The 14,587-nt window shown below is 40.7% G+C and overlaps 1 protein-coding gene across 2 annotated transcripts in view; it reads right to left on the bottom strand.

Moving 5' to 3' along the window:
* VPS54 (vacuolar protein sorting 54 homolog (S. cerevisiae)) overlaps nt 1-14,587 on the bottom strand; it is a 137,336-nt gene that overhangs the window by 99,123 nt on the left and 23,626 nt on the right. The window contains exons 2-3 of one of the 2 annotated variants that reach the window (XM_006880950.1): nt 4,785-4,940; nt 3,369-3,610 (exon numbers count right to left, since the gene is read on the bottom strand). In XM_006880950.1, the coding sequence (XP_006881012.1) occupies nt 3,369-3,610; nt 4,785-4,920 (378 nt within the window). In that variant the 5' untranslated portion in view covers nt 4,921-4,940. Of the gene's footprint in view, nt 1-3,368; nt 3,611-4,784; nt 4,941-14,587 lie in introns of those variants that run through there. The other variant, XM_006880951.1, reaches the window with a different exon arrangement.

The following is a 14,587-nucleotide window of genomic DNA, read 5'->3' as shown; positions in this document are numbered from 1 at the left end:
AGAAACGGCGTAATGCCCAGCCACTTCAGCCGAGGCTCCAAAAGCGTGGCCCGCCGTGTCCTCCAAGCCCTAGAAGGGCTCAAAATGGTGGAAAAAGACCAAGATGGGGGCCGCAAACTGACACCTCAGGGACAGAGAGATCTGGACAGAATCGCCGGACAGGTGGCAGCTGCCAATAAAAAACATTAGAACAAATGATGCTGGGTTAATAAATTGCCTCATTCGTAAAAAAAAAAAAAAAATGCCCCTTGGCTCCTCGAGAGGAAGAGTATCTTCACTGCTAGTACAAAGATTGATTTGAACACCCACCATGGTTCCTCAGGAGAAAGATGTGCAATCTCCTCCTGTGTGATTTATAGCCTGGTAAACCCAATGGCAACTCAACAGCAATGAATGAGTGGTAGTTAATGGTAGTCTTGATATTTGTATCAGCTCTGGGTCAGTTCAACTGATTGCTTATTCTTCTAATTTAGGGCCATATTTTCTCTTTGTATGATCTGTACTCTTTGATAAGATGCCAGGCATTATAAATATTCCTAAATATTCTTGATTCCCCAGCCCCTCCTACCACTGGCCAGGAAGCTATTACATTCTGGATATCTCCTGATCCTTTCCAATCTTGTTTCAGGTTTGTTAGGCAGGTTCAGCATGTGTCAATCCTGGGCTAATTACTCCCCACCAATTAAGACAAGACTAGAGGTAGAAGATGTGCTGTAATTCCGTAGTCACACAGTTCAAATCTGCGAGAGGATAGGCAATCTCCTCCTGTGCGATTTAACTACCTCTGAAAACTCCAACTGGAGGGTCAGGTCTGAGTTAGTCTGACTTGGTGGCACACTCCAACACCACCACCACTAAGGTAAGAATAGTCTGAGTACCTAATCTGTCAGTGTGAGTTTCTCCAGTGCAACTGATGACAAGCAGAGTTAATTAATGTATTAAGTTAGAGTACTGAGCATGTTCCTCCTAATGCTGCAGATAGATCCCTCCCTGAACTTGAGGAGTTTACCTGTATGTGGTCATTGTTGCTCTCTGGTTTGTAGGTTTGTTTTTGGGTTTGCACTGGACAAATATGTCAAAATATTTTTCAATTAAACACTCATGCACAGTTCCCTCCAGAGCATCAATGACAATATATACAATGTCTGATCATTCATTCATTCCACACTCCTCTTCCTTCCTCCCATCTTAATACGTGTTCATTGTCTATTAATTCATTTTCTACTTAACACCATTTTCCTCCACATAAGCATACCAGATTGAGTCTCTATGTATATATCCTTTCTCAAGCTTTGTGCAACAGTGGTCTTCTACACTAGATGCCCTTTTCTGACTAATTTCACTCAGCACACTGTCATTCAGGCTCATCCATGTGGTATGGTCTTCCATGAATTCTTCACTCTTTCCCAGTGTTGTGTAGTGGGTTCAACTGTGCAGATGCATCACCATTTCTCTGTCATGGCCACTCCATGGGCGCAGAGTAGAACCACTCTACAGGGTTTTCAAGGCTGTGACTAGAAGAAACAGATCTCTAAGCTTGCCTTGAACTGTCAAACTCCAGCTTAGCAGCATCTTAAACTACTGGGTTAGCAGTATCTTAAACTACCTGCACCAATTCAAGAAATGCAATCTGATTATGAAAATTCCATCTTAAATGCAATTTCAAATGTCAACACATTACTTCATAATAGCCAAACAACAGAATCTGACGGTTGAAAACAGAACATCCAAAACCATGACAACTCTAGATCTAGGGCAGTGTACACATACAAAGGTAAACAACACCTACCAGATCTGTACAAAAAATACCAGATGGGACTAAAAACAAACCAAAAAAAAGAAAAAGAATTATAAAAAAGAAAGAATAATTATAAAATAAAATAAGCACCTCCATACACTTTTAACGATTTCCTTCCAAAGGCTGAAATGATAACTAGATTATACTGCCAACTACTAGTTATTAAGAATTCAAAAGGGAGTAATAATCCATCTCAAAATTCAGCTCTGCTCTCTGAACCATGTTTAAAGCAACTTGTTGTTGTTGTTATTGTGTACTGTCGAAATGAAATCAATTCATTGACCCTCCAGTGGGTTTTCAGAGGCAGTAAATCTCATAGGTGGAGACTGCCCATCCTTCACCCATGGGGCAGCTGGTGGATTTGAACCCCATGCCTTCAGTATTGCAGTACAGCTTCTTAACACTAGGCCACTATCGCTCCCTGAGGGAACATGCTGTTGTTGTTTTGTGCCATCGAGTCACCTGCAACTCATACAGACCCTATGTACAATAGCTCTGAACCCTATCCTATCCTGAACCAATCTTACTGTCTCTGACACACCTACCCCATTACTCCAGTTACTATATCAATCCATCTCATCCAGGTCTTCCTTTCCTGCACTGTCCCTCCACCCTTCCAAGCATGATGTCCTTCTCCAAGGACTGGTCCCTTCTGGCAACATGTTCAAAGTATGGGAGATGGAGTTTCAAAATTCTTTCCTCCAAGGAGTAACCTGGTTTCACCCTCTCCAGGACAAACCTGTTTATTCTCTTGGCTATGTGGAGATATTAATACTATCTGCTTGACCTAAAATGCTCTATAAAGTGGCGAATAAGATACATAGAAACTGTTTCACTGCCTTAGTTTGACTTAAACCTATCAATTCTCCTGGGAATTTTTTTTTGGCCTAACCATTTCTTAACTTAATAAACTGAATCGTGTCCTCCAAAATTCCTAATTCACACAGAAAAACTGAATGTACCCATATTTGGAATAAGGGTATTTGCAGATGTAATTATCAAGATGAGGCCATACTGGAGTAAGGGGAGTCCTAAATCTAATAACCAGTGTCTTTATGAAAGGATAAAGACTACAGAGAAGGCCATGGAAAGATGGACAGAGAGAAAAGAAGAATGCATCTATAAAACAAAGATTGTCAGGACTTCCAGGAACTATCAGGAGATGGGAAGGATTCTTCCGTAGGGCCTTCAGAGTGAGCATGACCCTCCTACCCCTTAATTTCAAACTTCAATACTGTAAGAAAATAATTCTCTTGTTTTCAAACCATCAGATCTGTGGTACTTAGTGTGGTACCCAAGGAAATTAATATAGTAGGTAAAAAGGATTTCATGTTGAGCCTTAACATTAAGCAGGAATAGCCATTCAGAAAAATCATGGAAATAAGCACGAAAATTCTATTACAATACATTCAACGGGGGGGGGGGGGGGGTGGGGGTGTATAACTTATATTTGTATGAAGAGAAAAGAATACTAGTTCAAAGAAAAGTGGTCAAAAATATATTACCAAACTAACTATTTTTGACTATTCCTTTTGACCTGGTTATAATTCCTTTCAAGGGGAGGTATTACCTGAGAGATTTCCTGCTGATAAACTGTAAAATGTTCCTTGTTGATCTGTGGGAGGTAGAATGAAGGAATGACCTCGGTGTCCACAAAGTCCAATCCCCACGTCTTTGTGAAGAAGTCCGATTCTCTTTTTGCTAATCTAGGGTCATTTAATGCTGCTGGAAGATTTACTTTGGAATGATAGACAGTCCATCGATGCTGATCTGTAAGCAGAGATAGGGCAACACATAAACTATTTATATCACCTGAAAAAAGTAAACAAAAGAAGTGTTTAAGAGTTGACTCTATGGTTTCCAGTGAATTCAAGTGAAAGAAAAAGGCTTAGATTATCATTTTTAAACCACCTCAATTCTCAATTTCAGAGTAAATGTTTAAATAAAAAGAAATCTGATTCCATAATTTCCAACTACCAGCATCAAGTGCCAAGAAAGTAGAAATACAAAAAACTGGATAAATTATGTATACTGAATTGAAACATATGAGGGAGAGAACAGTATAAAAGTGATAGATGATAGCATATTATGATTATCACAGGAATCCAGAATTAAGTTTGCACAGTGGAGTGCCTTTGGGGCGGGGTGGGGGTGAGGGGGCAGGGGCAGGGCTGGAGTTGGAGGGATTGTATACCAATGATTGCTTGTCAAAGAGAGGAGCGAACTGGGGGGGGGGGGGGGGGGGGTAAAGAAAAAAGTGCAAAAATGAATGAATGAAAATCCAAAATCTCTGTAAATGTTCATTAAAATTAATAAAATAAAATAAATTTTAAAAAAAGACTAGCAATACACCAATGTGAGGGCTGTAGTAATGGGGGATGAAGGTGATTTTGTAAAAGTAATTTCTTATAACAATGAAAGAGCTTTTCTTTTTCAAGGAGAAGAGTGAATTGGGGGGGGGGAGGTGGGCAGGGAGAAAAGTGCAACAATGAATGACTGGAAACTCTAAGTCTCTGTAAACTTTCATTAAAATTAATTGTTTTTTAAAAGAAGTAATTCCTTTTCTTAATGTACGGTTGCTCAATCATTTCCTTTTCAATGTCAAAACTCTACTTTTCCTTGTCTGTTTTCTATATTTTACATCCCTAATCTTTTTCGGAGTTAGGCCCTTGTCTCACGTATTATGAGAGTCATAACTAGAAAACATGGCTGTATTATGGTATTAACCACTGCAGCAAGAAAAATGTTTAATAAGCAGTTTTCAATCTGTATGTAATTTTCAGTGTCCTTTCTTTTTTCAGTTCACACTGTAACTTTTTTTATGAAATGCATTAAAATCAACATATTCTAATTTTTCAAGTTTTTTTCCAGATTTTCACAAATAGGTAAACTATCCATATCCTTGTCAACACCGTAAAATGTACTCTTTCTAAGACAGGCAGTTGAAAGCTGATAATACAAATGCTTAATAAAAACAAAGCATTACCTGTGGGTTCCTTGGGACACACATCTGGCAGTGACTGCACGGTGCGAATGTGTTTGGTCGGATCTACCTCTTTTTTAAAGAAAACATCACTGCTGCTTCCTTGAGGCACTGGTGAAGAACTGTGGCTTGAAGCCATTGCATAAAATCACCACTCCACTGAAAAGGATGAAAAAGAAAGTAAAAGAAAAGATTAAAAAGTCAATCATAGTCAGGGCATAATACTGATAAAAATTCACACAGTCCACATACTTCCCTTCAAACTGTGAAGTGATTTTAAAGCCCCTCAAAGCACATACACTCATGATTAGAATATTTGTTAGTTGTGGATGTGGCTTAGAAGAGAATCCATCTTAAAAATGTACTGTGAGGATTACAAAGAAAATATACACACATATAAATATACAGACATGGAAATACATATGTAAAGCACTTAAAATAATGGCTGTTTCAAGCTTACCTTTTCATAAATGTCATGAAATATCACTATGATTATTACTGTCACTATGCTAATCATTATAATACAAAAGTGACACTGTTTCAAGAAGCTGCCATTTGCATCCAGTTAGCAAATGCAAAGCACAAGTGTTTATCTTCATTTTTTCAGTATGTGTTGAGAAAATCCATGCGGCCAGACAACATAACATAAGCAAGATTGTCAGGATACTAAGGAGCTGAATCTTCTATTACTGGAAGACAGATAATCCTATCTAGCTGAGTATATTTATCCTATACTAAGTATTCAATAAATACTTCTAAATGAAGAAAGAGGAACAGAAGGTTACAATCCAAAAGGAAGTTGGAAATCACAAAGCATCAATTCTTTCATGCTACAGATTTGTACCACAGAAAGAGACATGTAATTTAACAAGAAGAGGGGAAAAGTCAAATTAAGAAATCTGGAAAAGAAAAACAAGAATAGGAAACAGACGCAGGAATAAGAATAGCAAGAAGTCTAAGACTCAAGAAAAAAGTTCATATTAGTTCATTCACACAAACTACCCTCTAGCTTTCTGGAAAGTGGAGAAACAACATTTTCCAAACTTCCTCAAAGATTCATCTCTCTTCTTACAAAACAAGGAAACACAATTAATTGCATTATTTATTTAGTAACTCAAAGAGGGAAGATGCATCTTTAATGAAGAGATCTGGCTGTAACCGGATCTCTGACCTTGACAAAGTCACTAAGTCACCACCAAATACAAACTTCATGACAACTTGATAGAACAGGATATGGAAAGAAGATTATCACCCAGGAAGTATTCTCAACAAAAGTGTTAGCTGGGCCTTCAGACCACAGGCTCTTAACCCTTTTTGGTTTGTTATTCCTTTTCCTGGTGAAGTCTAAATAGTCATTCTCAGAGTAACATTTCTAAATGAATCAAAGAAAATGCACAGTACTGCAATTGCTAACCATCCCATGGAAATAAAGATATCAGAATGTATTTTAAGATTTCAAATAGTAACATTTTTAATTTTTGATAAATGTAAATCTAATTTACCACCTTAGTCTCAAAGCAATAATGAATGATACTTCAAGATACCGGAAACAATTTCATATAACCTGAAAATACGCAAGATCTATATTGTGACAAAGTTACAAGCACGGATTCTTAATATCCTTGGGGAAGGATTTCTAAACCCAGAATTAAAAGTCATGCTAAAATTCAATTAAATAATGTTCTCAATTTTGGCACTGATGACATTTTCAGCCAGATAAATACCCTCTCATGGGACTGGCTCCTTAGAGACCAGTTGCATCCTTTCATCTAGTTTTAATAATAACTCAAGACAACTTCAGACATCAGCAAATATCCCAGGGAGAGGAGAGAAGAAAGGGGAGACGCAGCAGAGCATCACACTACTTGAGAACCACTAAGCTAGAGACTGAGGGGCTCTGGTGGCCGAGTGGCAAGAAGATGCCCTGCAATCCCAAAGGCATGTGGTTCAAGGCCACCAGCCGCTCTGTGGGAGGAGGATGGGCAATCTCCTCTTGTGCGATTACCTCCGAAAATGCACTGGAGGGTCAGCTACGAAGCAGTTCTAACTTGTAGGAAAACAACAACAACAACAAGCTAGAGATTGGGGAGCTCTGGTGACCTAGTGGCAAGAAGCTACACTACAGTCCCAAAGGCAAGTGGTTTAAATCCACCAGCTGCTCCATAGGGCAATCTCTTCTTGTATGATTTACTACCTTTGAAAACCCGCTGGAGGCACACAACAACAAGTTTCTTGGTATATACTCGGGAGAAATAAAGAGTAATCACATGAACAAACACATGCATACTCATATTCCCTGAATAATAACAAAAAGATGGAAAAAACCAAAGTGTCCAACAACAGACTAACAGAAAACAAACACACACACAATGGAATATAATGCAAAGATAAAGAAATATGATGAATATGTGAAACACCTCACAATAGGATGATCTTTCGAGGATATTATGATGAGAGAAATCAGTCAATTACAAAAAACCCAAACATTCTTTGTTGTTGTTGCTGTTAGGTGCCACTGAGTACGACCAATAGCAACCCTATGAACAAGATCTGAACCCTGTCCTGTCCTGCGCCATCCTCACACTTCCTAACACACAAGAGCCCACTGTGGCACTCACCGTGTCTTCCAATCCACCCAGCTGAGCATTATGTCTGAGCATCACGTCCCTCTCCAAGAAGAGGCCCTCCTAGCAACATGTCCATACTTATGTGAGGTGAAGCTTTATCATCCTTGCCTCCAAACAGCACTCTGGCTGCACCCTCTCTCCGAGCCATATTTGTTTGTTCTTTTGGCTATCCCTGGGATGTGTAGCCCTCTTCTCCAACATCTCAGCTCAAAGGCATCAAATTCTTCTTCTGTCAGGGACCTTTTGACGAAGTCCCTGGCTGCAAACTTTCCCATCTCCTGATCTCCTTACTGTGGGTATCAAGGATGCTGATTGTGGATCCAAGTAAAATAAAGTCATCAGGGATTTCTCCAAATTACTGAGGTACAATCATGTCAGTTTGCGGACTAAAGCACACCTGATTTGGTCCCTGGGCTTTTCAATCACCCGCTATCCATCTGAGAGCTGAATAAGGAAGACAGAAGAATGGATGGCTTTGATTTGTGGTGATGGAGAAGAGCACTGAATATTGCCTACAGACTGTCAAAAGGACAAAAACAACTGATGCTTGAGTTGTGGTGTTGGAGAAGAGTTCTGAGTATTCCCCATGGTCTGCCAAAAAACAAATACACGTGTCTTGGAGAAGGTGCAGCCAGAGTGCTCCTTGGAGGGAAAGCTGATAAAGCTTCATCTCATATATTTTGACTCAAGCCAGCAAGTCAATTATGACTCATGGTAACCTCATGAACAACAAGTCTGAACCATGTCCTATCCAATTCCATCCTCACGATCTTCGATATGCTTGAGTCCACTGTTACAGTCACTGTGTCAATTCATCTTGTTGCAACTCTGAGAGCTGCACTGGAAAGTTGAGAGGTTAAAACTTAGGATCGCCAAAGTGAAGGAGATGAACAGAAGATGTCAAAGAGCAGCTCAAACAAGCAAAGCTGCAAAGAGCTGGAGTTAGAAAAAAGAAAGGGAAGAACTCAGTATTCCACAAGCTGAAAGAACTGAAAAGCAAATTCAAGCCTTGAGTTGAAATATTAAAGGATGCCGTGGGCAAAACTCGGGATGACGTAGGAAGCATCAGAAGAAGATGGAAGGAATATACTGAGTCATTATTCCAAAAAGAATTAGTTGACATGCACCATTTCAGCAAGCAGCATATGACCAAAAAATAAGTCCCTAGGAATTGATGGTACATTAGTCAAACTATTTCAATTAACATATTTACTATTAACTATTTCAATTAACTCTGGATGTGTTAACTAAGCTATATTAAAAAATATGGAAGACAGCTAGCTGGCTAACACAGTGGAGGAGATCTGTATTTGGTCCTTTTCCCAAAAATGAAGACCCAGTAGAATATGGAAATTATAGAACAATATTATTAGTAGCATGCTAGTAAAATCTTGCTGAAGATTCAAAAACTACTAGAACAGTACATCGACAGAGAACTGCCAGAGATGCAGGCTGGATTTAGAAGAAGCTATGCCACCAGGGATATCATTGCTGAGATCAAATGTATCTTGGCTGAAATCAGGGAGTATGAGAAAGACATCTACTTGTATTTTATCAACTACGCAAAAGCACTTTGACTGTGTGGATCATAATAAACTCTGGATAACACTGAGAGGAATGGAATCCCAGAACACTTTAATTGTGCTCATATGAAACCTACACCTAGAACAGAAAGCTGTTGTCCAAACAACAAAGAGCAATGGGACATTGCATGGTTTAAAATCAAGAAAGGTGTGTGTCAGGCTGTATCCTTTCTCCACACCTCTTTAATCTCTATATCAAACAAATCGATCAAGAAGCTGGAGTTTGGCTTGGTGGGAGGGATTGCATAACAATAAGGTTTTTTTTTACTTTTCAAGGAGATGAGTGAATTGGGGGCAGGGGGTGGGCAGGAAGAAAAGTGCAATAATGCATGACTGGAAACCCAAAGTCTCTGTAAACTTTCATTAAAATTAATAAAATAAAATAAAAAAGAAGAAGCAGCAGCAGCTGGAGTTTATGAGGAAGAATGAATGGAGCGTCAAGACCAGAAGAAGCAGGGGGTAGGAGGCAGGTGAGGAAAACAGGAAGAATCAATCTGGTCTGGAAAACAATGTATCTGAATTTTGTAAATAAACCAGTAAAAAGATAATAATAAATAATAACAATAACAATAAAAGATCAGAAGAAGAAGACTCATCAACGTGTGTTGTGCAGATGACATACCTTGTTGTTAGGTGCCATTAAGTCGAGTACAACCCAAAGCGACTCTAGAACAATAGATCTGAACCACATCCTATCCTGCGCCATCCTTGCCCCTCCTGACACACTAGAGCCCACTAAGCAGTCACCACGTCAATCCTCCTGGTCAAGGGTCCTCCTCTCCTTCATGGACCCTCCACCTTTGTAAGCATGCCTCTCTAGGGAACAGCCCTTCCTAGCAACATGCCCAAAGCCTCATCATCTTTGCCTCCAAAGAGCACTTTACACCCTTTCCAAGACATGTTTGCTTGTTATTTTGGGAGTCCAGGAGATGTTGAGCGCTGAAAGTGAGGAAGACTTAAGGATTTGTGCAAAAGATTAAAGACTGCAGTCTTTGGTATGGAGTACATCTCAACATCAAGAAAACAAAAGTTCCCAGCATTCAGCCAATAGGCAACATCATGACAGAGAAAAGATATAAACTGTCAATTATTTCATTTTGGATCCACAATCAACAATTGTGGTACCAGCAGTCAGGAAATCAAAAGACATGCTACACTGGGAAAGTCTGCAGTCAGGGACCTCTCCAAATTTCTGGAGAGCAAGGATGACAGTTTAAACACTAAAGTGTGCCTAGCTCTGGTGGTCTACAGGCAAGAAGCTGCACTGCAATCCCACAGGCATGAGCTGCTCTGCAGGAGAAGGCTGGGCAATCTCCTCCCGTGTGATTAACTGCCTCTGAAAACCGGCTGGAGGGTCAGTTGTGTGTCAGTTCCATCTCAATGGTACACAACAACAACACAACAAGCCAAGTTTACTTGTTATGGATCTGAGAGTCGGACAGTGAATAAAAACCAAAAGCTTACTGATGTCTGTGAGTTGTGGTCCTGGGGAAGAAGCATACTTAGGAACACTAAATAACCCAGGACTGCCAAGAGAACGAACAGTATGGTCACAATGCTCCTGAGAGGGAAGGATGGTGAAACTGTCTCACATACTTTGAATATGCTGCTCTCAGGAAGGGTCAGTCCTTGGAGAAAGACATCATGCTAGAAAAAGAGGAGGATCCGTGAAGAAGGGGAAGACCTTCAATGAGATGGACTGACATGTTGTTGTTGTTATGTGTCACTGAGTTGCTTGCACAGGACAGGGTGTGGCTCAGATCTGATGCTCACAGGATCTCTGTGAGTCATACTCAATTTGATGGTCCCTCTGGGTGTCTAAGATTTATCATTCATCTGTCTTCTCTAGCCAATGATGATCTGCTTATGTTGGGCAGAAGTAATAATTGTATTAAGGAGAGAGGATTAGGATGGGATAAAGCCCCACCTTGTTGTTGTTGTTGTGGTTGTTATGTGCCATCCAGTCACCTGCAACCCATAGTGACCTTATGTACATGAACCCTGCCCTGTCCTGAGCCAGTCTCACTAATTCCAACACACCAACCCCTACTGCCCTAGTTACTGTATCAATCCATCTCATCCAAAGTCTTCCTCTTCACCTTTCTGAGCATGATATCCTTCTCTAAGAACTGGTCCCTCCTGTTCACACATACCCAAAGTATGTGAGACAGAGCTTCAAAATCCTCGCCTCCAAGGAGAAACTTGGTTTCACCCTCTCCAAGGTAAATCTATTTGTTTTCTCAGCAGTACACGGTATGCCCAAGACTCTTCTCCAACACCACAGTTTGAAGGCATTGATTCTTCTTCTGTCATCTTTAGTCAATGTCCAGCTGAGTATAACGCGTAATTGTGAAGACCATGGCCTGGATTAGGTGCACCTTAGTCTCTAGACTGGCATTGTTACCTGACAGCAGATTTTCCCAACGCAATTTGTCTTTTGATTTCCTGACTGCTGGTGTTAAGAGTTTTGATTGTGGGGCCGAGCAAGCTGTGATTGTTAACAACCTCAATCTCTTGCCCATCCATCCATCATGGTGCTGCCAACTGGCCGAGTGGTAAGAATCTTCATCTTCTTGATGTTGAGCTTCAATCCATGCTGAAGACTACAGTCCTTTACGTTCTGCAGCAAGTGCTTCAGGTCTTCTTCAATTTGAGCAAGCAAGGTTGTGTCATCTGTGTATCGTAGGTTGTTGATGAGTCTTCTTCAATCCTGATGCCACACTCCTCCTCATAAAGCCCATCTTGCCAAATGATCTGCTCCACATATAGATTGCAAAGGAAAAAGGACACACCTCTCTCTCATGAGACTTATATAAGCCCATGGGACCTCAGCACCAGGTATCTTTTTCTTTTGGAAAAGCTGACTCACCTGGGACACAGCTTCCAGCTGCTCATCAGTCTCTACGCCACCAGCTGCACCACCCACAGTCACCATCAGGCTGTGCCACAGTGATAGTCTACAGGATCCTGGCTCACCAGTTTCTCCAAAATCACCCTGCACACCTACGGTCATGTCAGTCATTCCCCTGATGGGTCTGAGTCTCTGGGAAACCTAGCAAATCCAAACCCAAGGACCATACAGGAATTGGGAAACTGACCACAGATCAAGCTGTTCATATTATGCTGACCTAAGACTTCTCATAAATAGTGTGTTATTAATCTTAGCAAGACAAATTAGGAAAATAGCACCTAAAAAAAACCCAAAAACCACACACACAAAAAAACAAACTTTAGTTTCCTACCCAGTTATACGGTGAAAGTAAAAGCCAATGGTTAAGAAAGCCATTTTAAATAATAAACCCATCATGATACCACAATATTGGAGCACTGGTGGCCTATTGGCAAGAAGTTGTGCTGCAATCCCAAAGGCACGCAGTTTGAGGCCACCAGCTACTCCATGGGGTGGGGGGAGAGGATGAGGACATGCCTCTGAAAACCTGCTGGACGGTCAGCTGTGGGTCAGTTCCAACTCAACAGTACACAACCACCACCACCACCACCACAATATTAAATAACAAAATCTGCAAACCCACTTAACCGCTCATATAAACTACATTGCATCAAAAGTCTGAACAAGTGCAACATGCCCCCTGCCACCACTCCACGCTCGCTCACTGATGTCAAACGTAAACCACCTGACATAAGAACACACAGGCTAAAGTGTTGAAAATACTAATCCTAAGTATCAGTAAAGAGTCACTTCCTTTTTTAGATGAAAAAGAACTACACCTTCAATCAGGTAGTAATACTCTTTAACTACGTTTCAGAGAAAGGTACATAGACCTGTATATATGCACACACATTCTTCTCCATGTGTATTTCACATATGAAGCTTTCAAAATGAGGCAGAATATAGTCATAAGACATTTTAGCATTCTGTATTATTTCTATTGATCCCCATTTAGAATTTAAATTCCTTAAGAAATTTAAATGGTCTTTTTGACAAAGCCTCATTTTTCCCTCTTCCTCTCCTTGTCCTATAGTCCCCTCTCATTTTCAATCTGTTTCTAGGAAACAAAATACATCCAACTAGCATTGTTGAAAAACAGGCACATCGACGTTCTCAACGTTATGTTCAAAGATTGCTGCTGTATGCCACTGAATCAGAATTGACCCATAGCTCACCTTCCGGAAGGTTTAAGAGGTAGTTAATTGCATGGGAGGAGTTGTCCATCCTTCTCCTGAGGAGCAGCTTGTGAGTTCGAACCCTGTGCCTTTGGGATTCATTCCAACGCATCATTTTGCCACTAGGTTCTGAACCCAAACCTGCTGATGTAGGGTCAATTCCTACTCACTGCACCTGTCATGAATTAACTTGTGTCTCCAAAATACATGTATGTTATATATAATATGGAAACTACGTCATTTTCCCCCATGATCTAATAAACAAAAAAATTGCAAAAGGATTTAAGCTGGAATGCAACACTCATTAACTCTCATTAACACTCATCTCTGATCTGATGTAAAGGAGGTTTCCCTAGGATGTGGCCTATAGCAAGAAAAGGGGAAGGGAGCTGAAAGGAGAGTGGACCACTCTACCACCAAGACGTAACCTCCTTTTATTTTTTGGACTCAGAAGCTTCTCTTAGACCAGGCAAGGCCAAGACACACCAAGATCTCCAAAGGAACACCATTACTAGGATGCTAAAGGAAACAAGGCCCCTTCATTCAGAATAGACAAAGCGAGTGAGCCTCCCTGGGAGCTGGTACCCTCCATTCGGATTAACCAGTCCACAAATATGTCTTGCTCACACAAATGAAATTTGGAGGAGCAACCTTAGCATCTTAAGCCATACAGAACCCAATCACATGTCTCCCTCTGGGTGGGCCAGAGAAAGCCACCCAAGTAGAACATGTTTGAGTTCACTCTTAAATGTTATTGTTGTTCTTGTTGTTGTTGTGTACCAGAGTCACAACCGACCCACTGCTGACCCTCCAGAAGATTTTCAAGGCAGTTAATTAACATGGAAAGAGATTGCCCATCTTTCTGGTGGCCTCAAACTGCGAACTGCGGGCATTTGGGATTGAAATGCAGCTTCTGGACACTAGGCCATCAGAGCTCCCTTTCTTTTAAAACAAAGACAAAAGGGTAATTAATACAAGCAGACAAGCCAACACAATGCAGCTTAAAATGGTAATGAGAAAAGGCAGAGTAGAGAACTGTAATCAGGCAATCTTGCAGCAGATCATGTCTACGTCACAGAGGAGTCTGGACTTCAGCCACAAGACTGGGGTGAGTCAAGCCAGAGTTCACTGGTGCTGAACACATCACTCTGGTAGAGTCATAGTTAAGAGGACCAAAGGTAGAACCCCAAAAGACTTTCATAGGTCTGGAGAGAAAAATCAAAGGTTACGAAAAAGATAAAAAGGAAGAGAGAAACACAGGAGGAAAAGCATGAGCCTAGAATTCATATATAAGGAGAAGGGCGGGCACTGCCACTGTTTAGATTTGACCATTCAGAAGTCAGTCAGGTGGGGAAGCAGTAGTGTCCAGTCCTATAGCTGCAGCTGGTGTCAGACTGCAAGCATTGAGGTTAAAAGGAAGGGAAAAAAAAAAAAACGGAAATGCAGTGTCTGACACTGTTTCAAGTAAATC

The sequence above is a fragment of the Elephantulus edwardii genome, unplaced genomic scaffold (assembly GCF_000299155.1).
Source record: "Elephantulus edwardii isolate Elephantulus edwardi_28Jun2011 unplaced genomic scaffold, EleEdw1.0 scaffold00011, whole genome shotgun sequence".
In the NCBI taxonomy this organism is placed as follows: Eukaryota; Metazoa; Chordata; class Mammalia; order Macroscelidea; family Macroscelididae; genus Elephantulus; species Elephantulus edwardii.
This window is presented reverse-complemented; position numbering and strand designations above follow the sequence as displayed.